The 27,038-nt window shown below is 46.6% G+C and overlaps 1 protein-coding gene and 1 long non-coding RNA gene across 4 annotated transcripts in view; one reads left to right on the top strand and one right to left on the bottom strand.

Moving 5' to 3' along the window:
• Window positions 1–2,259: 2,259 nt before the first annotated feature.
• On the bottom strand, window positions 2,260–12,849 carry LOC126037887 (uncharacterized). Of its 3 annotated transcripts, XR_007505834.1 has the most exons (4): window positions 12,357–12,849; window positions 9,948–10,187; window positions 2,924–3,066; window positions 2,260–2,835 (listed from the first exon to the last, which is right to left on the bottom strand). It is a non-coding gene; the product is annotated as an uncharacterized LOC126037887 (long non-coding RNA). The 3 variants fall into 3 exon arrangements; XR_007505835.1 differs by having other exon boundaries at window positions 2,260–3,066; window positions 10,093–10,187; XR_007505833.1 differs by having other exon boundaries at window positions 2,260–3,066.
• Window positions 12,850–14,257: 1,408 nt separating this feature from the next.
• ACVR2B (activin A receptor type 2B) overlaps window positions 14,258–27,038 on the top strand; it is a 97,576-nt gene continuing 84,795 nt past the window's right edge. The window contains exon 1 of the mRNA XM_049798399.1: window positions 14,258–14,326. Within this exon, the coding sequence (XP_049654356.1) occupies window positions 14,275–14,326 (52 nt within the window). The 5' untranslated portion in view covers window positions 14,258–14,274. The remainder of the gene's footprint in view (window positions 14,327–27,038) is intronic.

The raw sequence follows: 27,038 nt of genomic DNA on the forward strand, positions 1-27,038 counted from the left end.
TGAGCTGTGCATTGGGATTGCATCACCCCTGGGTGTCTGGTTGTGCAGGAGCTCAGGCTAGACTATACAAAGTTCTTGTGTCTATGGATCCTGGATTAGTAGAGCACGCACAGTATGGCATGGTCCCAATACAACAGTCTTCAAATGCTACCACATAAAAAACCCTTCTATCTTTCCCTCAGAGGGTGAATTTAATCTTTGCTTATTTCTATGTTTTATAACTAAAGGCTGCTTCTGCAACCCTTGTGTAGATATCTTACACATGGTCTATGTGATACCCTTCATGAGTAATCCTCATGTGTTTTGCAAGGTTCAACATAAAAATTCTTTGCTAATCAAAAGGCATTACTGCTCAGATGTTTCTGTGCTGCAAAATAACCCCCAGTCAATCAACCTCCCCTTCAAACAGTCCCTGTCTGTGCTTATTGCTTTGCAACCTTGTTTCCTGCCGGTAAAGGCTGGAAAGGAGAATGTGCTTACTTTTGAGCAAAAAGCTGTGCGACTCTGGGTGTCAGTAATACCGCCAAAACATACCTGATGTGGTGCAGTGCCCTTTCGCTGGCTTTCTGTGCAAGCACATATCCGTAATAGCATCATTTGTTGTAAATATTTCACTTAGTTTCTTCCTCTCTGGCACAGTATGCACTCATAGAATCTTGAAGTCCTTATTCCTCAGACAATTCCTCTTGCCTTTGATGAAGATTTGTAATCCTGGAAGGGCTGTGCAAAATTTATAGTACTAATTTTTCATATTTGGAGATATTAATGATGTACAAGTTATTGGATTCAGTACAAGATAACTGGCCAAATTGCTGTAGTCTATTTTACATGTGAAGTAAATATAAGTGATCAAAGGATAACTTCTGGCTTGAAAAAGCATTAATACTATTAGTATCAGCTGAAGTAATTAAACTGCATGTGTTTGTCTAAACACTTAGTGTAGCTGTTGACCGTATGGCATCCTCTCCCTTCTTTTTAACATCCACAGACATTTTGACATCGGCAGGATCTTTAGGAATGAGGGCAGTAAAGCTGGGCAGAAAATAGTTTTCCCATCAAGAAAATGCTCAAGATCATGAACACACCCTTACTCCAAATCGGGACGAAAGCTCCAAATCACAGCCCCAGAACCCAGTTCTGGCAATGACAAAACCAACATGGTCCCATCTTAGTTTCACATCTGGAAAAAAAGGGTCAAACACCTCCTAACATTTTTGGCTGCTGTTTCTGGCCGATACAAGATGCACCTGCTTCCAAAGCAGCCCTGCATCCCTGGGGGTCCCATGAAGGCACGCGATGGGGGTGCGGGCGCTCCTTTATGGCAGCCACTCGGGGATAAAGTCAAAAGCTGGGGCCGAGCAAACAAGGTGGTGGGTATTTCACACAGAAAGGTTCTTTTTAAATGACTTTAAAGGGCTGGGGCTAGTTGAAAGGCAGATTTGCATCTGCCCATGGCAACTCATCCCTGTGGTGTCCCCAGGCACGACATGTTGCATGGTTTGGGACACAGGACTGCTTTCTTACACGTGTCCTCTGTGACTTTTTAGGAAGGATGGCAACTATGGAGACAATTATTTAGTTACCCGTACTATATCCAGAGAGGCAGTGCAATCTCGCGCTCTTGGCCTGTTGTTTCAAACACAGCCAGTGGGGCTGGTTCTGCACAGACATGTTGAGCTGAATTCAGAGCAAACTCAGTTCCTTGTGCTGCAGCTAATTAGAAGGTAATTCCAGTGGGTGAGATACTGGAGAAGAGCTTTAGCCACAGCAAACTGTGATCTCCAGCCAGATTCAAATCCACACCCCCCAGCAACTGCAGAAGTGTGTTTTCTACCCTGCGCAGACCACATTTATTTTGTGTGTCTTCAGTTTTTTCACCCTTCATTTCCCTTTACATAGTTTTATTTTTCCCAGTCAATAAGAATGATTTTATTCTTCTTAATTAGATTTTTTTTTTTTTTAGGTTTCCCATAGTAATTAATGCACTTTTCTTCAGCAGTATAACCTATTACAGTAGTTAAAATGTTAAATCATGACTGCTGCCAGATCTAAGGGACCAAGAAACATAGGTTTTTCAATAGCCACTTTGTCTTCATCTTTCGAATTAGACTGCAGCCTGCTTTACATTTTTGGGTAAGTAATAAGATTTGTTGATTTGAATGAAGAATGATATAAAAATAAATTGCATTGTACTTTTAATTACATGGTCTTAATTTTTGTGGTGACACTCCAGGCTCTCATATAATGTTGTTTAATGTTTACATCTCTTTATTGATTTGATAGTTTACACACAAAAATGTCATTTAATTTGCAAATTTCTACATTCATTGTTGGGGTGCTGTGCTCATTAAGGAATCAGGGGAATTCTGTGTTTTCCCCCCCATCTCCTTCATGCACATGCAGGCACGTACGTTCCATATTTGCTTTTTCTTAGGCACCAAATCCCAGCTACAGAGATGCTTTTCTTCTCCACCGCTGTGAGACCATGATCCTTTCTATGCTTGACTTATCGAACCAGGGGGCTTGGTGCGAAATGGACTGCTGCTCCAGGGAGCCGTTTTTTTGGGACTCCTTGGAGGTGGTTGAAGATAGAGGTGGGTAGGTCAAGAGCCACCGCTGGACATGCTAGCCTTGGCAGGCTCTTTCTTCACTTGGGAAGTCAAACATCCTCAGAGCACCGAGAGTGGTTTGAGTCCACCCATCCCATGCAGAGGATGTGGTGGAAGCAGATCTTGCAGAAGTCCACAGAAACCATAGGATGAGCCCAGTTAGATCTCCTTTGGATTAGGGTGAGGATGATGTCCTTAGTGCTCTCCAGATGCCATTCAGAAATAGCTATGAGAATGCAATCAACCAAGAGCAAACATTCAAACCTTCCTTTCTCCATCAAAACCAACATCTCTAACCTACGTCTTCCACTCACCTCAGATGTCTCGGAGAGGAGCAATGGACATTACTCCATCCTGCCCCAGGCAGTGTTAGCCACTTGGCTAAATCCCATCCTTGTGGACTGGTTTGGAGGCATTTGTCTTTTAGTTTTAGAGCTCCAGGCGTATTTCTGAGTTTCTAAAAGTTAAGCAAAATTAAACTTTTCTTTCAAAAATCCATCACCATAAAACTGTTTTTCCCCCCTCTTCATTAATGATTTACTTTCTGTGGAACAAATGCACCAACTGAGGACAGAATCATTATTAAAATCTCAGTTAACAACACAATATTACTTTGGTCCTTTCATTTCCTCCACTATTATAAAATTCAAGATTCATTTCATCTATTAATATTAGCAATCTATTTTTTTTTTAATTTTGACCAGGCACAAATTAAAGAGGGAATGATATTATGGAAGCGGCACTAGAACTTACTCCTTTTTTTGTAAAATCTATTTTTTCCCCTTCCATCAGTTCTTTCTTTGCATCTAATATTGGCTTCTTTTGCATTGATATTCCCAGTGACTTCATTTGATACCTGGCATTACTCCCATGGAAGTCAACTGGAAGAGGCCAACAGACTTCCTTGGAAAGTGATTAAAATTAAGGGTCAATGAAGAGATGAAGGTTTGGGAGCAAGGGAGCTGGGTTAAGGGAGCTGGGTTCTGGTCCTAGCCCTGCCACAAAATTGCTCTGTGACCCTGCGCAAGTCATTTTATCTCTCTGTACTGCAGTTCCCATGCATTTAAAATAGGAACAAGAGTGTTTGCTGCTCATCGTTCAGGTCTCCTAGCAAATAAAACATGATGTATAAGAGCTAAATGAGCAAGAAGGCACAGATCCTTCTCTCAAGAAATCTGTGTCCTAGAGTAGCAACAGACAGTGAGGACAGGGGTAGAACAGAGATGCACTCTTATTTTTCCCCAAGCTCATGAATTGCTCCTGTTCCCTTTATAACAGATCATTGTCAGTGGGTTCTAATGAGATTTCCTTTGCGGCTCCCTAACGCTAAGCATTACTGAGATTCCTTTGCAACATTTCACGTGGAAAAGCTCCGCTCATGTGCAGCGTTTCCTTGTCAAAGAAAGGCTGGATTTTTAATGCTCTAGAATAATCAACTTCCACAGTTATGGCACACTTATTTCTTAGCTTGTTTCTGTACCCCTACAATCCTAGGAGCTGCACATCAGCTAAATATGCATGTGATTGCTCTTGCAATCTCCTTGATTGCAAACAGGGGATTCCTATTGTGGCAGGTCTTCCCAAACGCTGAAGTGCTGAATTCCAATGATTTCAGTGGCAACTGGAGGAAACAGGAAAAGAAAGTTGGATAAAGGATTCTAAGAGGCCCCAGGTACAATCAACAATACCTCAACCATCCCTGCAAGATCTTTGTCTAACACCTTCCTGCAGTGACAATTCCACAACAGCCTGTGGGAATATATCCCTGTGCTGAACTATCCATAGCCCTGGAAAGTTTTTCCTGATCTTTTACCTATCACTTTCCTGCTAGAGCTGAAGCCTATCACTCGCCCTACTTGAAGAAGGTACACGGACACATTGTGCCTCTTTGCATCAGCCTTGCACGTATTTGGCAAGTTGCTTTGTCTCAGCTTGGTCCCCTCTTCAGACCACACACTTCTCTCTCTCTCAGCCTTTTCTCAAAAGCAGGTTTTCTACACCTCCAATCGTTCTTTTTGCACCTCTTCGGGCTTTTCCCAGCGAGCTGTATCTTTCCCGAGGTATGGAAATTGTTCTTGAGCCAACACCCCACCACTGCCGAATTGAATGGGAAGATTGTCCCATGCCTTCTGCAGTGTGCCCCTCTGAACAGGCATCCCGGCAGGACCGCTGGATTTTTGCAGCACTGGATTTCTGCTGTACTCCCAAGCATTGCAGCCCCGGATCTTTTTCTGCACAGCAGCAGCCTGGCCAATTGCTCCTCATCTTGTATTTGAGAAATTGATTTTAACTCCCCTGCCAGGGAGTGCAACATTTTAATTACTTCTGTGGATAAAGCTCGTTGTTCCCATTCTGATCAGGACTTAAGAGATAAGTAAAGCAAAGCCTATCAGAGGTCCTGCAGAAGCTTGAGCTGGAACCCAGGCCACCGGAATACCCCCAACCAGTGCCTCTGCCATATGTCCTTCACCCGTCTCATCCTTATTCCATGCCATCCTTATTTTTTTTTTAAAATCTTTCTTCTCCATTATTAAATTCTTTTCAGATCTGGTGTTAGTAGCCACTGGCAACCATTTAAACTACTGTAGGTGAATAATTAAGGGTTTGTGCACTATCCTACAGCATGGATAGGCCACAAAAAATGGGAAACAGATTAGTGGCTTGCTGGATTATTGATAATTTCCTTGCTGCCAGTTCCTCCTTCTCAACACAAGTGAGTGGCATTTGGTGGCAAAAATAAAAGACGAGATTAGTGGCCTTTCGCCAAGAGAGGGCTGGGTGGATATGTGGCCAGGGAAGTCAAGACATGAAGTGCAGTCTTCCTGCCAAAGGACCTAATCCCAATTCAGGGGACATCAAGACACCTACAAATAGATAAAAACTTGAGGCTGGCTACAAAAAAATATTTCTGTCTTGCTCTTCCGAAATCCACGTAGAGGCACTGCCCGTGCCAGGAACCCACAAAACCCTGGCATCACAGCCTGTAGGGCTGGCTGCTCTCACTTGTGAATACATTTATCACTGATAATATGCCAAAATGTCCAAGAGTTGAATGCCGGGGAGTGCTGGGAAGGAAAGCAGGTTCTTCTCACAGGCGTGACTGAGCGCAGCAGGACTTTACCTGCATCTGTACTGGCAAAGTGTCACTCCTGTCTCTCTACAAAAGTGATGGAGCAGTGGTTGGATTCTTAACAGAATAGTTTTTATACTTTGTCCTTTTTATGACATGTGGTATGTCCTATGCTATGAAGCTAAGGAAATAGTCTGAGAAAGGGCACTAGGGCAGCTAGGCAAGAAGCAGCTGATAGGAGGGTAGAGAGGTAAGACCAAGGTGGAAGCCCATGAAAGCCAGATATTGCCTGGATGAGTCCATCAGGGAGTCCTTCAGCATCCCAAAGACCTGCAGTGTAACTGGGAGCGCTGAACCAAGAGAAGTCCCCTAGAGCTGAGGAACGCATGCTGCAGATGATGACAAGGGGAGTCCAGGACTTCAGCAAGGGAATTTAGCCCTTGAAATACGACTAAGCAGCCCAAAGGATAGAGCAAGGGTCATGTTGCGTGGCCAGAAATACGAGGAAGGGACAAAAGAATTGGCCTGTTTTTGCTTTGGCAGGCTGAAGAGAGACAATCTTCCAACAGGTAAAAGCTGGAGCACAGAGGAAAGCAGCAATCCATCCCCCATGTGCTCAGTAAGGGCCAAACTGCAGCAGAGAAGGTTGAGGTTACGCAGGGGGAAAAATGTTCTGCAGGTGAAGCTCATGAAGTCCTGGGAGCCTGGAGCACTGTGCAGCGCCCAGCACTGCAGGAAGAGGTTGGATGAGCATTTCCTAGGAATGACACAGGTCGAATAAACACTGTGAAAGGGAGGAGGATGGACTGGATGACACCTGAAGATCCCTTCCAACATTGGCTCCCTGGTTGCACATTGCCAGCTGCCAGCGTGTGGGATGAGTTTCCCCCAGGCGGTTTACACCAGCATTTCCCCATGATGAGCCGCAGCAGAGACAGACACTTCATGGTGTAAAACCAAATTCTGGTCCCAATAAAGACAAAAAGAAAACTACCTTGCTAGTGATGTCCAATTCATTACTCAGTACCATCTAACACAATAATGTTGCACGCTAAAGCTTAGTGCATCTGCCTTGCTCTATTTATACTGTGGTCTTGAGCGTTTATCACCTCCTGCTAATGGCAGCATTTGCCACAAAAACTTAATTATTTGCCTTCTCTGAGAGGGTATTTTTCCTGATTAAAGCCTTCCTGAGAGCAATGCAGGAAGCACTCGGCCCCACTGGGCATTCTTATACCCTAACCACTGAAATCTGGGACAAAGGCCAATAATCTGGGACAAACTCTAAAAATACACCAAACACTCCAGGACATATTTTATTGGTCCTTCCATACATGCCTCGAGTGTGTCAGGAGGCACAAGGCCACAGGTAAGAGTAGTGAAAGTAAACCCTCCAGCACAGTCCAGCTGGCTGCAGGAGAGATACAGATGCTTTTCTTGAGCAGAGCCATTTCAGAGAGAGACACGGCACCTCCGTATGAACTTTCCCGCTGTTAAAGCCTAATTGCAACCAGTTTAAAAAACCCTGAGTCTAGCTTTTTAAACAAAATATTGGACTTTGAAAGATGTTCTTCTGCCAACCAAACACCTGGGGAGGGAGGAAGGCGAGGGAGCTGGAGAGATGACAGGCCTTGGCTCCAGGCTGCTGTAGTCACCAGATGCACTTTAAAACACCTGCACTGCATTTTCAGGTAAAACATCAACAGCTGAAGACAACGTGGGCAAACACCTACTATCTTCTTTTACAGAGGATGGCAACTAAAATGGATAATCTTAGGGAACAGTCTAAGGGCAGTGACAGAACATGCTGTTCTCACTCCGCAGATTCAAGGGTTGTTGTATTCTCAGGCTCAGGCTCTTTTTTAGGTGTTGCAAAACCCCATGGGATCTGCTGGCGGCCACCCAAAAGAGTGCAGCACTTAAAGCTGCCCTAACCTGGTCCAGACACACTCCAAGCACAGAGGAGGTCGAACACCTTGCCCTTCGCCTGCCACCCCCAGTCAGCGTCGGCAATGTCGGCTGTTGTGCAAAGCAAACCGGAATGACCAGGGCGACTCGACAGCTCCCAAGCTTGCAGTGTTGCACCGTGGTTAACCTTACACCAAGGATGGGACGATTTTCTTTTGCCCTCCTGCTTGTCCATCTCACATAGAGGCAAGCAAAATGATCTGATGATGGGACCTGTATTTATTTACCTTCAGCTTTTAATGGAAGGACAGAGTGCTTTATGGGCACAGAGAAGAGATTAATAGACTCCCATTACTGGAGGCTGTCACAGTCACCAGGATTGTCACCAAGAAGTGATTCTGGTGTTGCTACCACCTATTTGGGAGCCCATTTTCCTGACTGGTATCCAGGCAGTCTTAAATGTTTCAAGCAGAAGGGATTTTGCTGCCATAGCACTTGGTAATCTGTTTGGATGGTTAAGTACCATCAACCGATAGAAAACATCTTCCTTCCACCGAATTTCCATTGACTTCAACTTATTGCAGCATGCATTCTTGGAATTTGAGAGAGATATCTACTTTTCTTTATGAGCTAAGCATCACCAATGCTGTATTTATATTTTACAGGGAAACTGAGGCAGAGAGCTCGGAAGCAGGGCATTAAAATGAATGTCTAAAGTTCAGTACTGTAGTCTGTTTACTGTGCTTTTCCTGACTCCAGGCCACCGGCTTTTGCAACAGCCGGAGCTTTTGTACCTGAGGTTCAGGGAAGTTGTTCCGTGAGCTGCAAAAGCAGCACAGCTTGGTGTTTCAGGGCAATTTGAATGCTGGTTTCTCATCACTAAAAAGCACAGTAGCACTTAAGGGCGTAAGATAAAGCCAGCGGCCACAGGAACCTTAAGTACAGTGAGTCTCAATGAAGAAAATACCTGAAAGGAACCTCAAACATCAGGAAGACCTTTGACGCTATGCTCTGGGTTAAAAAAAGATAGAAAATGCAGTCCTTTACCAATTAAGCATATACCGTCATTGCAGAATTAGTCATATGATGTCCGTAATCCTCCTTGTCTGAGCACAGAAGTCTCCAACTCGAGTGTGGGCGTGCTTTGGTTCCTGGCTAGCTGGCATGACTTGGGGGTATGGATTAGAGCCTGGATTCTCCTTTTTGGGGGCGGGTAACATGCTAACGGTACAGCTACCTACCAGCACCAACCATCCGTCCTCCAGAGCCTTCTTGCAATTAAATTCCCTGCCCAATTGGCCAGACAAGTTCTCCTGGATTTAAAGGGAAATAATTATACAATGACTCTGCTGGTTACAGCGGTAAAAGTAACCAGCTATGACCCAGAAGTCCTAACAAAATCCACGGACGAGTAAATCGACGCTAAAGATCCAACCTGAACAAAGCTTTGGCGTGCGGCTCTGACACTGGCTGACACATGCCGGTTGCTGGTATTTATGCTTTAATCAAAATACAACTGAAAACCAAGGGAAAAGTTCAAATTCTGGAGGATGGCAAAACTGCTGGTTTATGGGCATCTCGGTAACAGACACCTTGGCCTGGTATATTCCCCTCTAATCTGTCAACATCTGATGCCTTGCTCTTTAGTCTGGAGCTAAGAAAAGCTATCAAAAAATACCTTCGTATAGTTTAGGGCCCATTCTGTCTGCCGTATCACTCGCTATTTTTACTGGCTGCACTGAAGCCAGACCGCAAAGGGCAAATTTGTCAACGTGGGTGGGCTTTTTTAGTGTGAAAACCAAGGGCTCGTACAGACAGTAGCAAAGACCATCTGCATCCAAGTCTGGAAGTTCAGGCTCTAATTTAAAGCTGCTTCAAATATAGAAATTCTAGCAAAGTTAATTGTAGCTGCATTACGGAGAGGTGACAGCAGTGAGTCCTTAGAAAGCTGAGGAAGGTTTAAGTCTGCCTCAGGTCTGTTCCCTTTAGAGTCAGGCAAAGCCACCGAGAGCAGAGTCAGGCTAATACTGGGTATAAAACCTGCTGGGAAATTCTGCAGGTGAGATACTGACCTTAAAGCAACAGCGTTTCTTGAAAATAAGGAAAAAGTTCTTTAGCAAACGCCCCTTATTTCCACATGTTGATAACTGTGCAATATCGCCCTGCTGTATTAATTGGTCTGTGCTTTTAAAAGCTTCCTAATTCTGTTCACAACCGAGAAGTTAGCTTACTATTATATTAAGAAACCGCTTCATAGTGTGGGTTGGTTATTACCGGGAAGTGCTTAATTACAACAAAATGTGTTGTTAAAGTGGCAATGTATTTACTCAAGATTATGAATAGATATAGTTTTTTCTTACCCATGCATTTTGAAATGGGAAGTAGAGGCTGGGATCCAAGGACTTTCTTTAGGCTGATTTCCTACAAGCAGCTTTAGGAACCGATATGGAAACTGCAGCCTGTGAACCAGTTTGCTGTCTTGGGTCTGCAGCACGCATTTCTCACCTGTTGCAAGTAATGCCAGTTTTGCTTAAGATGACTGGAAACAGGTCCCTTTAATTGCACCAGGGCTCTGTAACCTGCAACGAACCAACGCCGAGCTGAAAAATAAATCACCGTTAGTGAATACTTGAAGAGATAAAGGAAACATTGGGTCCCCTTCCCCCAGTATTTTCCATGTTTTATAACACCTCTGTCAGTATAAATTTCCATTCACTGAAGAAATTACATTTCACGAGAGCTACAATAGGATTTTAAGATAAATGACATGCGAGCACTGCAGTTTTGTACAGGCTTAAGTGATCCAAGTATCTTTATCACGTGCGGGGTATCAAAATACATGAATTTGACTTGTTACAACAGTCACACAAGAAAGATTGAGTGTCATATGAGGCTGCAAAGCATAAAACCATCTTAGCTAAAATTTATTTTAGCGCAGGAGGGTTTTTTAACCGTTAAGTATAATTATTTAAAAACGGTCTGAGCTGTGCAGCTCTAGTGATAACGGGAAACAGAAAAAAGCTCTTGAAAACGCCGCTTGTAAGGGCACTTCTTGCAAGCGCTGCCTGCTCTTAACACTTGCTACCTTTGTTCATCACCATTTCCGAAATTCTTGGAGGCTGATGAAGTTTTTAAGTGTCATCTTGCTAAGGCTGTAACATTATCTCCAGCGACAATACTCACTCCTGGGCTTTTATGTTGCAAGTAGAGAAAACATTTTAGCTTTTCAGGAGGGTAAACATCTCTCTGTGAAACAATGTAAGCAAGACAGACTGCAATTTAATAAATGAAAATTCAGGGTATCATTTATCCCAGGGCAAAAATCGCCCTGGGTCCGGCTCTCTATCGGTTTGCTCTTTGCAGCATCGCCTACAGCAGCACGCTGTCCAAGTGCAAAAGGCCACGCTACGCCCGCCTTATTGGGTGGCTTTAGGACAACATCCAAAGCGCTCTGGGCCCGTTTCCTCAAAAGCGATGACAGCCGCGTGATAAATGTGCTCCCAGGTCTCTGCCTGTAAAGCACAAATTCAGGCACTGTGAAACGGGGCTTTTCATAGCGCAGCGATTAAAAATAGGAGCGGCATTGGCCAGGGAGTGTTTCAGCCTGAGCAGGGACGCAGCTCGAGCAATTGCTACGCGAGACACACTGCCTGCTCCCGAGGGTTAATATTTTCTTGGTACGAACAAAACGTCTCATTTTAGCTAATCGTGGGGATGCCGGTACCATGAAACGCTGGGTCGTATTTTATCATCCCACACGTTTCTCCTTACTTCAGCCACTTGGTAGCTGTTTAAGAACTCACTCCTCAACTGAAATACGTAGAAATATTGGCCTGTTATTTGCTTTTGAATGAAATTTGCGGCCATATAGGAAATATTGACCCATTATTTGCCTCTTCTCTTGAGGCTCTAAATGTATCCTGAGCTGCTGCAGCCCATGGCCAGGACGTTTACTTCTCCTTTGACCAGTTTTGCATTCCCTTGTGCACCCTGCGTGGCCTTCTCAGTGATTTGTCCCACAAGCATCCGGTGACAACATCGGTCCTCGCTGCCTCCGGATTAAAAACCACCCAAACCCTACCTGTGAGCGCTTGTTTCTGAATAAATAGGGATCATCCCCGACCCATCCCTTTGACACACACGTCTCCTTTTTATTTTCCGTCCCCGGTTTGACTAGCTGGGTGACATTACCCACCTTGCTTTTTCCGTGCCACTGACCTGCCCAGCACTAGCTCTTCGTGGGCTTGGTTTTGCTGCTTTTTTGCTCCAAAACTTATTTTCTTGAGCACTTTTGGCAGCCTTACCAATTGCATTGCCTGTCGGTGCACGCGTTAGTTGTAACTTTCCCCCAAGAGTATCGTGTTTAAAGTTGCAACCACTGTACTCCTGCCGATGAATTCCTCTTTACTTACAGTAAACATACGAATGAGGTATGATACCATGAATGATACTATTAATTAGTTTATTGCAACTGCACCTAGGAATCCCATTCACAGTTAAGACCTTGTTACGCAAGTGCTGTACGTATATAAAAAAAAAAGTCTCCAGCTTCAGAGAGGTTACAAGCCCTTAATAAAAGCTTCCTGAAGTTTCCTGCGAACTTCTTACTGTAAAAAAATATACTTATTTCTTCTCGGAACCAAACGCGTCTCAAACTTTTAAAAGAATGATTCATATTTACTCTTATCTCCCTCCAGAGGAAAAAAGCAAATGGTTTTAGAAATATTTTCAGCCTTACTCCCCGCCGGACAAATTAAGAGGGAGCTGACCTGCGATTTACCGCCCTGTGCTGACGCGCAGCGTCCGTCGGTGCCGCAGCCCTTTCTCCCGGTGAGTCAGTGGACCTGGCGGACCCGAAGCCTCGGGAACGACCCAACTTGAGCATCTCCCCTTCCTCCTCCTTCCCCTTAAGATTCCTCTGGTGCTGCCTAACGCCGTATTATGTAGTTCTAATTAAAATAAATCGCCGAGAGAGTTCAAATCCCCGTCACCCTGGCAATAGAGAAAAACCTTGTTAACCCTGAAACGCCCCCGACCCGGGTTCTGCTGAGGGTCCCTTCAGCCCTGGCACCCCAGGACACCGTCCCCATCGCTCCTGCAGGGTCTTGGGCTCGAGGGACCTTTTTTTGGGGGTGCGGGGGCTCCGGGGCAGGCGGGACACGGGGGGGGGGGGGGGGAACCCAAACCACACCAGCCTGGAAGAGAAGGATTATTTTTCCTCCGAGGACGCGGTTTATTCCTCCCCCCGGGGGTGGGATGGGGGGGTGGGGGGCCGCGCTGCTCTCTCCCGTGGGAAGGCGGCGGGCGTGGGGGGGCTTCCCGGCGGCTCCTCCCTTGGCCCCCCGGCCCTCCATCCTCCTCCTCTCCCCCCCCCCCGTGCCCGTGTCCCCCGCCACCCCCGTGCCCGTGTCCCCCACACGCCTCACCCCGGGTCTCCTCACAGGGGAGGTGGGGGGGCGGGCGGTGCGCGTCCCTCCGCGGGGCGCGGCCGTGACGGACAGCGCCGCTCCCCACTCAGCGGCCGCGGAGCCCCCGCGCCGCTCCGCCCCCCTCCAGCCTCTTTGTATCAAACATCCGGGTTTCCCCCGCTGGCTCCGCTTTGGCTTCTCCCTTTTTTTTTTTTTTTTTTTTTTAAGAAGCCATTTTGGACTCGGTTCAGGGAATTTTTTTTTTTTTTTTTAATTATTAACACCCCCCCCCTCCACCCCAAACCCACAACAAAAACAACAAACCTCCCCTTTCCCCTCGCCTTTTTAATTTTTTTTTTTTATTTTATTTTTTATCCCCCCCCCCCTCCCTCCCCACACACATGGCAACTCCCGCCCCAGCCTCCGCCGCCCCCCTCCTCTCCGCGCCCCGCGCACCCCGCGATGCCGCGGCCCGCCGCCGCCGCCGGCCCCGCTCCTCCTCTCCGCGCCCGCTCCGCGCCTTCTCCGCGGGCTCTCGCCTGCCGCGCAACCCTGGATGGGGGGGGGGTCGGTAAAACCTTTGCGAAGTTTTCGCTGCCGGTGCTGGGAGCGCGTGTGCGTTGCACGGGTGAAGGAGGGAGGGGGAGGGGGGAGGAGGAGGAGGAGGAGGTGGTGGTGGTGGTGGTGTGCGTGTGTTGCGCGCCTCGCGCGCGGCTGCGCGTGCACTTGCGCGGGGCGGGAGGGCGCGCGCACGCGTGTGCGCTCGACCCTGCTGCTGCTGCTGCTGCTGCTGCTGCTGGAGGAGGGAGGGGGGGGGGGGGGGGGGGGAGCCGGAGGGGCTGGGTTGGGAGGAGGAGGAGGAGGAGGAGGAGGAGGAGGAGGAGGAGGAGGAGGAGGGGGAGTCGGTGTGTGGTGCACGCCGCGCTCCCAGCACAAAAGCCCAGGGAAAGAAACTCTTGGAAAGCTCGGAGCTTAAACGCCGGGGCCAGGCGGGAGCAGGTCGAACCGTCCGAGGGCTGTTCCTCTCCACTGGATACATTTTGCAACTGCGAAGGAATTAAATCCGATTTATTTTTTTTTTTTTTTTTTTTTTTTTCCCTTCCCTCCTCCCTCCCCCCCCCCCCCCGGATTTTTTTCTTCTTTTTTCTTTTTAAGAGAGAGAGGGAGAGCAGAGCCTCGCTTCTCCCCCCCCCCCCTTCTTTCACTCTCTCGATCTTTTTATTTTTGCTTCCCTTGGGGATAGAGGGGCACGCGAGGAAAAAAAAAAAAGTAAAGGAATATGATTGCTTCGTGGCTGACTTTCGCCTTGCTTTGTGGAACTTTCTGTGCAGGTAAGTGCATTTCTGCGTGTTTACCTCCCGCTCGGGCTTACGGTCGCCTCTCCAAATGCAGAATTGAATGGGCCGTGCAATTATTTGCAGCCACCCTCCAAAACAGAGCAGAGCCGCCAGCGAGCCTGCAAACTGGGGGAATGACCCTACCGCTGCGATCCGCTTAATTTTTTTTTTATCATTATTTTTCCTTTTTTTTTTTTCCTTTCTTTTCACCCCCTCATCCCCCCCTCTCACTCCCCCCCCCCTTCGTTTTCTCCCTGCTCGCAGGACGAGCCTTCCCGTGCTGCTTTTTGTTCCCTTCAGGCAGCCTGTGGGAATTAATGGCAATGTAAACACGGCGCGATATCGAGGAAACTTTACAAAAATGGGCATTTACTTCTAGGCGGGTTCTGCCGGAGTGGTGCGGGGGCGGAGGTGTGTGTGTGTGGGGGGGAAGCCGGTGGGGGGTGTGTGTGTGTGGTGGGGGGTGTGTGTGTGTGTGGTGGGGGGGGGTGTGGAGAAGTTGGGAGCAGCGGCAGGAGACCTGGGGGTTACTCCGGAGCCGCTCAGGTAGTGGCCATGCGTGTGCCCCGCTCCTACCGGGCTGCGGTTTTGTAACCCGGGTGTGTGTGTGTGGAATTGGGGGACCCCCCCCCCCCTCTCTCAGCACCCCCCTCCCGGTTCCCTCTCAGCCCCCCGGGACGCCTCGGTCCCGTTGGGGATTGCCTGTTAGCACGAAACGAGCCGTTTGGGGCTGGCTTGGCGCTGCGGGGAGCTGGGAGAAAGTTGGGAAAAAGGGGGTGTGCGGGGCGGGGGCAGCATCCCCCGGGAGGAGGTTTTTGTGGTGAGTGTGTGTGTGTGTGTTTATTTCGTATGTTCTTCATCCCATTGGATTTAGGGAACTGGGCTGGCCCCCAAACTTCAGCTCCGAGCTGCGGGGTGCGCGTTTTGCCGAGGGACGCGGGGTGGAAGTTCGCCGAAAACCCGGGCACGGCCGGGGGAGCGGGAGGGGGCAGCGCTCCGGGGGGGGGGGGGGGGGGGGGGGCGATGTTCTCTATGGGGTGCCCCATCCCACAGCCCTCGGGGTGGGGTGGGAGAGGGGTCAGACCCCCTGTGCCCCCTCCTCCAGCACTGAAAACGCGGGCACGCTTGAAATCCCCACTTTCCCTCCTTGATTCGTTTTTTTTAAAAAAATATTATTATTTTTCCCCATTCTTTTTTATTATTGCTGCGTATCCCCCAGGAAGAAACCGAGGCAGCACTTTTGCCCCCCCGCCCCCTTTTGCCTGTGGTCACCACGACCCCCCCCCCCCGTCAACCCCCCCGCCCCCGGGGCTGAGCCTGCCGGCCCCCCCCCCCCCCCCCCCGGCTCTGGGCAGTAACTTCTTACGTTACCTCCATTTCCCAGCCTGGGGCTGGGGGCGGTGTGTGAGGGGTGGGGGGGTCGTGGGGGAGGGGGGGGGGGGTCTGTTTGTGGCCGAGGGCTTCCCGGGGGCAGGGTGTGGGAGGCAGCGATGCTACAACCGTGCCCGCTCCCCGCTCCGCGATGGGCAGCCGGGGAGTTCCCTTCGGTTTTGCCATCGCGGCTTCATTGTATTGCAAAGCGGTGTGTGGGGGGGGGGGGGGTCCCCGCGTGTGTGTCTGTGTGTCCCCCCCTCCCCACGCTTCGGGGAAGGGGCTGGCCGGCGGGTCCGGGGCAGGGTGCGGGGGGGGGGGAACGGGCGGCGGAGCCGGCCCCGGGGCGCTCCTGCAGCCGGGCTTCCTTTGTTCCGAGTGCCCATTAAATATGCACTGCCACCGCCTGCCTTTGGCATTATAAACAGTGCCATCGCTTAATTGTTTCTGGTTTTTTTTTTTTTTTTTTTTTTTTGGAAGTCACACCGAAAGTGTGAGGCTGGGAGGGGGGGCAATAAAAAGGGAGCGAGAAAAAAAAAATAATAAAAAATTTAATTTAATGGTGAGCAAAGCCAGCTTGGTGTGTTTGGTGGTTTTTTTTGTTTTTTTTTTTTTTTTTATCTGATCACTGGGACACTTGTACGCAGCTTTGTTTCCATGTGTTAGGAAAGGGGGTTGTGCGGGCTTGTATTTACATAGCAGTGCTGAGGGAGAGCAGGTATTTTGGAAGAAGCAGGCGGGGTGTGTGTGTGTGTGTGTGTGTGTGTGCCATCAGTATTCGTGGTGCTCGGCGTTGCTATCATCACAACAGCTCTCTTGGCTGGAAAATTCTATTATGTGCATAAAGGAGATTTATGGTCAATGTATTTTCTTTCCATATATCTTGGAATCCTTTTATCTCGGGTGATTCAATAAAAGAGATGGCTTCCGGGTTTGGGTGGTTTTTTTGTTGTTGTTGTTGTTTTTGTTTTGGGTATGGGGTTGGGTTTTTGTTTGGTTTTGTTTTTTAACCTGATCCTATGGCTCTGTGCGTATAGTGGCAGAAATCTAAGTTGGAGGAAAAAAGCAATTGCTTTAAAAAAATTAACCCTGAAAGCTCCTTAGATGTATCATGTTATGAAAAAGGTAATATGATAGGGCATACCTATGCTGAGTTTTTTCTCCCCCCCCCTCCCCCCCCCCGAAAATACAATAAAGAAACCCCAGAAGATGAATATAATTCTGTTTATTTGGAAAGGTCCTTTTGAATCATTAAATCAGTGCATTAGCAATTCTGCAAATCCATCCCTCTCTTTTAAAGCTTTCCTGCCTTTCTTGTGATATTTACGAGTATTTATCAATGTGATCTTCATTGTCCAGTTTTTCCTAAAGCTGTTCAGTCAAAAAAAACCCAACAGCCTCAGATACCCGAAGTTGCAATGTGTTGCTGGGATTCATAGCACTGGGCTTTGCTTGAAGGATGTCTTTTGTGTGTGTACATGTTAGGACTGTGCAAAAGTGGTGGGCTTTTCGAAAATCGCTTGACCTCCATTGTTGATGCTTCTCATCGCTACCTTGGCTGGCTGTAACAAAGCAAGCACGGGCTGCTATTCTTTAAAAAAAAAAATAAAAAATATAAAAAATAAATCTGTTATGCTTAATTTTTGGAATACTGAGGATTCATTGAGGAAAACATTATGTTCATTTTTAGCCCTTTGTTTGCAAATTTTCTGCAGCCCAAATGTTCAGAAATCATGTTTTAATCTATGAGCTTTAGAAAATACAGAAGGTGTAAAAGGATTCGTCTTGCAGAATGCATTGCTAACACGTTTTCCCGAGCCATTACATTACTTTTATTTTGGTGCAAGTTTAAGTAATGCCATGCAGCAGTGAACTGTGCTGCAAATGGATCTGGTCTCCTCTTTCACTGTCTTGTATTTATCCTCTTGTGCTTGAGAAAGGGAATAAAACTGGCTTCATTAGCTTGCTAATTAAACACAATGAAGTGCATGGCCCAAGGTTAATGGCAATGGCCTTTAAAAACACAAAACTCTTGAACAGGTGTTTGGGATATATATTTTTTTAATCTGTCATCAAATCTAGATAATTATCCCACCGAGATAACCATTGTCACAGTTCTGTGGAGAAGAAAATGCTATGTTAGAGATGTGAGTGCGCAGTGTATTATTTTTAGTGGCATTATTTATAAACACCTCTCCAGGTCCTGCACAGCCTGTGGTTTAACTCCCCCTGCCTGCCCCCCCCTCCCCCATTTCAAAGCATCTTCTGCATCCTCCCTTTGATGTATGTTTGTGTGGATCAGGCAGGGTTAAATATTCAGTATCCCTGGACGGGAGTGAGAGTCTAACCTGAGCCTGGGTAGTTAGCTAAAGTATTTAGACGCTGAAATTTCTGCCATTTCTTGTGTCTTTGAGCAGCCCATCCAGGCTGTAACGCTCCTGCTCGCTTGGTGAGATAGTAAGAAACAGCCAATTAAAGCGGAGGTCTCTTACTCCCCGCGTTCGAGCTGTCACCAGCCTCCTGTCCACTCTGGTCTCCATCAGCTAAAACACGCTTGTCAGGTTTTTTTGTGCTTTACGTGACGCAACAGTTGTAGACCTCCCCTGCTGCCACTGAATAGATGGTAGAGAAGAAAGAAACAGGCCAGCCTCACTTTTTTCCTTCTTTTTTTTTTTTTTTTTTTGGTTGTTTTTGTTCTTTTCTCTCCCTCCCACCATTTTCCCCCTTTCCCCACCACGCACGCACTCCTTGCTTTGCAGATCAGCCTGGAGCGGTTTCCTGGCTTCTCCAGTTCTGGGAAGCAGGACACAGGTTCAGATAGAAGAGGAGCAGGTTTTGGGGCGTTTGTAACGGGATGATAAGACCAGCCCAGGATTCCCACTGCTGTGATTTGCATCGTGCCTGTCCACAGGGTGGGTTCCTCTGCAAGAAGTGTTGCAGGTGTAAAAGGAGCCAAGGGATGTTTAACTTAATCTATCAAGAGCGAAGGAGGTAGATGGAAGAGGTGGTTTGAGGCTGGGCAGCCAGCAAAGGTCTACTTGTGTGCTCTGTCCACGTGGTGCCTGTTTCTAGAAAGCCTGGACAGCTATAAAATAAAAAGAAGTCAAAGTTGTTCTACTTTTGGGCCTTGTCGTGGAAGGTGTTACGGCTGTCGTATTTCAGGGCCTGCTTTTAGAAGCACTTCTAAAATTTAACGTTAATAGTAGTTGACCATGTGGAGCTGCACTAGAATAGTGAGAATTAAATGGGATTTTAGTAGCACTCCATCTTTCAGGCCCCGTAAAATATAACACCTTTTTACCAAACACACCCAGGACAGTTATTTCGAGCTTAAGGTAGTAGCTGTAGTCTAAAAGTTGCAGAAGCAACTTGATAACCCTTGTGCTTCTGGCTGTGCGGGGCCAAGGCAAGGTAGTTTGCTGGATGCCCCTTCTCTAGGGAGTACCGCACCCGGCGCTGGGCCTCTCCTTGTGGTGGTGCCTTCCATCCCTCGCCTGGAAATCCGTGTATCCAGCCCCATCAGCCGGTGCTGGAGAAGCCTTGCTCTAATTTGGGAAGGGTGGACGCAGGGGAGAGAACCTGGTTGAGTTCAGTCAGAATCACGACCCAAGTGAAAGCCCTGATGGCGTCTCGCCCTCAGCTTTGGCGACCGAAGAACTACTTGGGTGCTGGAAAAAGCCTTGCGAAGGCAACTCGTACGAAGTCGGGGTTGGTCGGTACCTGCTTCAGAGTTGGCTTTTTCGTGCCGTTGGACTGAAGGAGGGGTGTCGGAAAGGCGGCAGCATTTTCCAGGTTCCTTGGTCAGCTGCGGGCAACGTGGTGCCATGCCTTGGCACTACCGCAGTACCCCGGCTCCGGCGCTCTCGCTGTAACAAAACATTGTGGGAAGTTGGGAAATGGGAACCACGGAGCGTAATCTCTGCTTTAAAGAGGTGTTGTCTTTCTCTTTTATCCTTCCTTGGCCTTTGATTTTAAAACTAGCAGGGGGGTGTGATTTTCTTGCCTGGCCAATAGTGCTGCCTGGATCTGAATTATTCAGTGTAGCACTTGGCATTCTGCACCCTGTTCCCACTTAAGCTCTTTTTCGTCTGTTCCTTCATGTGGAGATTTTCACATCAGTGAAATTGGATGTGTTCAAGAGAGGTGTTTGTGGCCGCAGCATTCACCAGTATAAGCTCTCCTCTCCCCTGCCTTTCCCCTCCATTAACCACTGAGGATCAACTAATGTCTAATCTCTTCTCTTCATTATTACTTCAGCCTGAAATACTTTTGTATCTCTTTAGTCATTTGTACCTTTAAGGTATATTAAAAAAATATACATCGCTTCCTTCCTTCCCTGCCCCAAAATCTTCCTTGTAAGTTTTCTTGGAGCCACTGAAGTCAGAGGGGCAGAGAAGTAAATTAAAGATGAAACACTCTGCCTGCATTCTGCAGACCCAGCACATTTTATGCTTAGATTTGAATATAACCGTTGGTCTTTTTCACCAATTTCATGTTCTTTTCTTTTTGTCATCTTCCTCCTCTACTACGGTATAGCTTCAATTCAAACTAAAAGTTAAGAGCAGCAATTGTCAGTGTACACTGTAAAATAATAATATGCTTCCCTCCAGCACACAAGTGCCTCTTATTTTGCCAGTATTTGAGTCTTGTTGCTCTGATTATGTTATTGCATGTGGCATTGGTCCATTATGCTACTTAAGAAAAAAATACGTTATTGATGTCTAGGTGCCTTGAAAAAAGCGGCTCCTCTTTTGCAAAGTGCTGTTTGTGTAGAGAGAAGGTCCCTGTCCCAAAAACGCTGAGCAGAGGGGCCAAGCGTGAACAAATGTTACTGTCTGCAAGTGTTCCCTGCTATATCGTGAAGTGGCTTACCCAAGGTCACACCAAATATTTTGTACATATACTAAAAAAACAAGCTGCATGAGGAAATTTTCTGTATTGGGTAAAATCAGGTTTTAATCTAGTAGTGAGCTCTGGCCACCTTATGCGGTTTGGTTTTTTCCTTTTCTTTTGGTGACTTTGTTGGAGGTGGTTGAGGTGGTTTTGCCCTTCCAGAAGATCCTTTCCTCTTAGATTGGGTTGCCTGCAAGCGGGGACCGGCTCATGCATACAGGTTTGTAAATTTAAATATGAAAGAAACAGCGCAAGGAGGGAGCCCGTTTGTGCTCGGCTGGAGGAAGATGCGAATTACCCGTTTCTCATTAATAATTCTGCAATTTCCAGCTTGGTGTGCCATTTCATCACAGATTCGGTTTCGGATCTTAGGGGAACTCTGCGGGCAGGCGGGTGCGGGCGGGCAGGGCTGCCTTGCAGGCGCTGGGCAGGAGGCAGCCCGGACCCGAAGCACCATTTTTTTGGCTCACTGATAGGTTTGGGAAGCAGGGGTGTATTAAGGAGCTGAAACGAGCCTGTTAAAATGTTTGCACAGGAACTGTTAGAAGTAAAACTTGTATCTGTGGATGTTTGCATCCTGTTCCTATAGTGCGTAATTTATGGGACGTAACAAAAGTTTACCAGGTATTCCCACCTCTTTTATGGCGGGAGTGACTTCTCCGAGAGCTTGGGAGTCAGTGGCAGGGCGTGAGTGTTGCTCCCCATCCTCTTGGGTCCACGGCTGGTGCTCTGACCACCATAGTATGCTTTTTTTGTACACCTGGAATTAAATTTGTGGGGACGAATGGCATGTTGTGATAATTTTATGAAATCAGAGGTATCGTTTTGTTTTCTTTCTCCCGTCTCAGTCTGATACTAATAGATCCATGTATGAGTTCCTCCTCTTTATTTAAAGAGAATGAAGCATGTTCACAAAAAGATGCAGCGCTTTACAGTCTGAGCTACACTAATTTTCATCTGAGTGGATACTCGTGCAAATTAAGACATGGATTTTGAACTTGACTCTTCATGTCTAACATGTACTCTTGTGTGAGGACGGAAGAAGAAAAACGGGCTTATGGCAGCAGAGGGGGTGCGTTAATCCTCCTCCAGTAAAGCTGGAAATGGAATGTATCGCTGTCAGTTTTATAGAGAAATAAACACAAACTGGGAGAGATGAGTGTTTCTCTGGCACTTCTCAGACCAATCCAAAATCCCAGGCCTGTGCTGAATGAGCCCCCAACCACAGTGGCAAAGGTGGTCATTTTAAAAAGTCCACGGTAGCTGGCACTGCCCTGTAGTGTCTTAGGTGCTGTGACTGTCTACCTTTTTTTATTTAAAGCTTTTCCCATTATAGAACTTGTTTTCTAACTGGTAGCAGAAGTTTAAATTTTCTATGTGGTGCCTGTAGTGCTAATGTAATGCTTCTTCCTAATTTATTGCTCCAAGGTGTGAGATTATAAGCCTTTGAGTGGATGAGAGGGATAAAGTTAGCTCCATTTGTGCCTGATCTATCAAATGGTCAGTCTAGGCAGCTAACCCTTCTTTCCTCCGACATTATCTATTTAAAATGCCTTGTGTAATGTGTGCAACTTTTAAAATTTGGCTTTTAGGAATATTTTGCTTATACATAATTTACCTCTGCAGACAGTTTTGAATTCCTGGGGAGGGAGGAATGCAACGTGGGTCTGAAGTGAAGAAATGTTCAATCAAGGCCTGTCTCCTTTTTGTGACTTTTTAAAAGCATTTCATAAAATGAGGGTATTTCAGGCTTTTTAAGCCCCTTTAGTGCTGTTTTCATGCGTTGCAGTCACTGGCTTGATTCTGTCAACTGGTGGTTGTTGCTGCAGTTTGGCTGAGCTGTCCACAAACTCCCTTCTCCAGTCGCTCTATTTGCCGTTGATACTTTCTTTTTCTGGGAGACGAGGGCATTTAAGCTTTGACACAGTTGATGTTCAGGCCTTTCTCCGAGGCAGCAAGCTGAGCTTTCCAGTATTAGAGTTGTAGGGAGACTACGGTACCGGTCTTGGAAGAGCCTGCGAGCTTTGTAGCCGCTCAGGTGTGAGTACGCATTTGCTTTGCTTCAGACTTGTACGTTACCGTGCGGATTTGCAGGAGTCCCCATACTCAGCAGAGGGAAACTACAGTTGACTTGAGATGCGGCTGCTCAGCAAAGTGCAGATTTGTGGTTATTTTGGTGGTAGCTTTGTCCTGGCAAGTTTGCTCCTGGGATAACCGAGACATGGCAATGCAATCTATTGGTGCACAGCTCGCTTGTTTCTCCAAGTCTTTATTTTTCTTTCCCCAGTATGACAACTGAAACTCAGCAGGATTTGTGTTGCCACTTTAGTTCCTGAGAGTAATTAATGGGTTAAGAATGCTAATTCCCCTATATATGTGCAGGCTGAGAAATTCAGTTGTCCTTCGGTTTTCGTGGTGGGAGTATCCAGTTACAGCTTGGCGGCTATTGGGTAGCTCTCGGCACCCACAACTTATCAGGCACTTTTATTTTTATAGGAAAGTCTTTGCTAAAGCACATTCTTATGCCTGGGGCAAGGCATTTTCCCAAATACCTAGTGCAGTTTCGTTGGATAACACTCACCTGCTTGGCTCCTGAAAAGCGAGTTTGGGGTGGTGGCCGTAGGCACTGTTGCTGACGTACCCGAAGCAGTTCCCTGCTGTGAAATTCCTGTTCACGCAAGGAGCCTGGGATGCACGTGAGATAAAGCTTGGCATAACCAGAAGGAGAGAGGAGGGATGGTGCATTTGATGCTCGGTGCTGCCTTACTGGGATGTCGGCTCTGGCTGCTGGCAGGCATGGTGAGGAGTTGTGAGTGCCCGACTGGTGATAATACCGGAGCTAATACCGGAGCCGTAGCATCTCCGTCTGAAATGCTGCGTGCGGACCCTTGGGTGGGGATCCTCTCACGGGCTGTGACCTGCCACAGAGCTGCCTCATCCATGCTCTTTGGCTTCCTTTGAAATATTTCGAAGACGAATGCTCTTTTTTTTTTTTTTTTTTTTTTTTAGAATAAAAGAAACCCAAACAAAAACCCCACAAAAACCCCACCAACTCAAAACTTGTGGAGATGGACGTTTTTATCTGATCACTGTTGTTTAAGTGCCTCGCTGTTACAACAGACCTTAGTCCCTTCCTCAGGCTCCTAGAGCATCTTTTTAAAGTGAAAACGAGAAGCAGGGGCCTGTAGAAAGGGCAGGCTTGGCATGCTTAGTTATAGCAAGAAATTCCCGTGTAGATTTTAATCACCTTTTAGAGTCTTTGAAGCAACACGGTGGCCCTCTGTTCTTGATTTCCAGGCTTCTTTACACAGGTGATAAAGAAAAGCAAAGTCTGATGGAACATTTCTGATGAGCACACTTGCTGTTGCTGGGCAGTTCCCCTTGTGGGTGCAGCTTGGTGGCACAAAGCTCATTTAGCCTGGATTTTGAAGGTGGTGGATTCAAAAAAAAAAAAAAAAAAACAAAACCAAGAAACAAAATCCAAAAAAACCCCACTGAACGTACCGTCCCTGCAAGCGCGTGTCCCCATGGCTGTCGCCTGGCTGAAGCCCTGGCACCGTGCCTGTTTGCATCGTCAGGGAGTTTGGCCCAATGCGTCCGTTCCTAGGGGGTTATTTTAACATTTATATTGTACCTGAGATAACTGGGGAAGTCTTTTACAGATAATTTTTATGGCTATAGATAATTTTCCGTAGATAGCTTCTGCTGTCATCTAATGGGATGGAGTTAGTCCTGTGAAAAGCAAACATGCGAAACATTTTTTTTATTGGTAATAGAATTTCCTTTCCCGTGCAATCCTGTACAGATTGTCCATTTATTATGTAAATAACAGCTAAAAGAAGTCCTTCCAAGGTAACTGTAAGCCCCAAAGGTAAATGAGATCGCTCCTACCCTGTCAGATAAGTGAGATGCAAGCGTATCTGGCTCTGTAACTGTGTCTATAGGCTCCTTCTCAATGAATTGCTGATGAAAGAAGAAACCCCGAGCAAGGGACGCGCCGTTCTTGCAGCCTGCGCTCGAGAATCGCCCCGTTGATGTCCCCGACGCTTTTTGTGCACGGAAATGATTTCGAACCAGCTAACGTACAAAACTTTGAAGTGCGGTATGGCAAGATAAAGTCAGCTAAAAATAGGTCTGAATATGAAAGCCAGGCGAAAACTCGGAGTGGGGGGAAGCAGAGGGTCGTTTTACAGGCATTGTTGATAGAGTTTCAGGGTCCCAAGAAGGGAAGATGAATGTCTTTCTGTTATAGTAACAGCTGCTCTCTGTCCATTGGGATCTAGTGTTTGCCGATCCAACTCATAATAATTAAACAAAAGAGTTATTTCATAGCAGTCTTGGTGGAGGATTTATGTTGGAATTTTATCTTGCTCCATTTAGACTTTTCTTCGTCTATTAAAGAAAAATACAAAGTTAACCTCTCACCTGGACCTTGCCTCTTGTCAGATCCAGCTAATTACTACTGGGAGGAAGCTAGCCCTTAACTGGGCATTCAGACTTACATTTAAAAAAAAAAATTTCCAAGTTTCACTAAAGCACTTGCCCTTAAAGAGCTCTTCAGGGTTTTTGTATCCTGAGTCCCTGTGCGGTTGGGTGACCCTGGAGGGGTTGTTAGTAGCTCTCTAGTATGGCTGTGTAATGCCACATGCAGATATCTTTTCTTCTTTTCTGGTATTTTTTAGGGATTCTGTCCCCCACCACCCCTCATTTTGAGAGCTAACAGCTAGTGTGAACAAGCAAACAGCCCCAGAGGAGTTCCAGATGCAAAGCATAGCAGCATTTTGGGAATGGATCTACATCGTGGGACTTCATTCCGATATAGTTAACTCTGCAAAACCCACCCGGTATGGGCCAGTCTTAGAGGAGGAGTCACGGAGGTCCGTAGCAAGGAAAAGCTTAGTTACTTAGTACCTTCTCGTGTATTCAGCCACAACTTTTAAGACAATTTGGGGTTACGTCCGCACTCCAGAATAAACCAGTCCCTGGCCAAGTGGCGTGGCATGGCACGACTGGTGCCATGTGCTTCGGTTCTTCTCCCACCCGAGCAGGATGGCCGCGTTGGAGCCCTGTCCCTGTCCTGTCCCTTCCCTGGAGCATGGGCTGGGAGAGGCACTGGCCAGAGCTGTGTCACTTGTTCCTCCTCTTTGCAAATCTCTCCTACCGTTTGCTGTCATTTGCCTCTGTCCCTGCAGAGGGTTTCCAGAAGATTGCACCTAGAAATAGCTGGTTTGTAACTCTTTTTCATCGCACTGGCACAGCTTCTTTTTTATTTTTTTAAATACGCTGAAGCTACCATTTCTTGAAGATCACAGGCTTGAATTTATCCAGTGCTGAAGCACCCTGAGAAGCTACCTGAAGCCCAGGGCTCCCATGGCAGGATCCTTTCCCAGGTCTTAATGGGATACATGCCTCCGTGTAGCTGCCTTTTGAACCCTGTCTGTTAATTTAATACCATTTACCCTTCTCCGAAGGAGAAAAGGCCCAGTTGGATGGTAAGGTTAAAACCTGAGCTGTGCTATGTTTATATTAATAATTTCCACTGGTGAAATATGGATCTGAGACTTTCCTCATTCATTTAAACCTCATAGTTAATAGGCAATAGTGGAAATGTACCATGTGCATGATTATTGCAGTGACCTGATTTCACATGCATTTCTGATCTAACGTCTGTTTAAAGAAAAAAAAAGAATGATATATATATAAAATTGATTTTGGGAGCCCTGGGAAGGAGAAGGAAACCATTTATTTCAACCCCCAAATTCCTTTGAGCTGTAGAAACATTGTCAAAGTAATTGTAGCCTTTTCAATTTTTTCTGTGTAGATTTCTTTCTGTGTAGTCTCAGAAAAACTGTGCTCTGTTGATGGATGTCACTGTTTTTTTACTTGTGACAAATATCTCCCAAGGTATTGTTTGAGTGATGTAAAATTGGTTCATGTGTAAAATTCTAGCTTTTCATGAATACTTTATCATGGATATGTGTTTGCCAGCTTCTTCTGGATTAAGGTGTTATACCTTTAGTGGTTTGCTGCAGGATATCATCTTAATCATTTTTGCTGTAATTTAATCATCTTAATTAAAACTGCATTGCATTGTGGAAAGTAATTTGGGTCTGGAGAGCAGTGGGTTTTGTATTTGGTTTTTTTTTTTTTTTTTTGGTCTTGTTAGAAGATGGTAATGGTCTTGGCAAGATTCTGCTAAAAATTAGCACAGTGTACAAAAACTCATGTTGCCAAGTTAGTACAGTATTTCTCCAGCTAATTGTGGCCTTGAAGAGTATAATATAAAAGGTCATCTTTGTTAGTGAACTGCAGGCTTCTCCTGCGAGACAGAAATCCATGTCCTTATCAAGGATGAAATCTTGGCTCCTTGGTTACACAATTGAGCTTTGCTGTAATTTGGACATCATTAGGCTCTTTATTAAAGCAGCGGAACACTCTAATC

The sequence above is a fragment of the Accipiter gentilis genome, chromosome 4 (assembly GCF_929443795.1).
Source record: "Accipiter gentilis chromosome 4, bAccGen1.1, whole genome shotgun sequence".
In the NCBI taxonomy this organism is placed as follows: Eukaryota; Metazoa; Chordata; class Aves; order Accipitriformes; family Accipitridae; genus Astur; species Astur gentilis.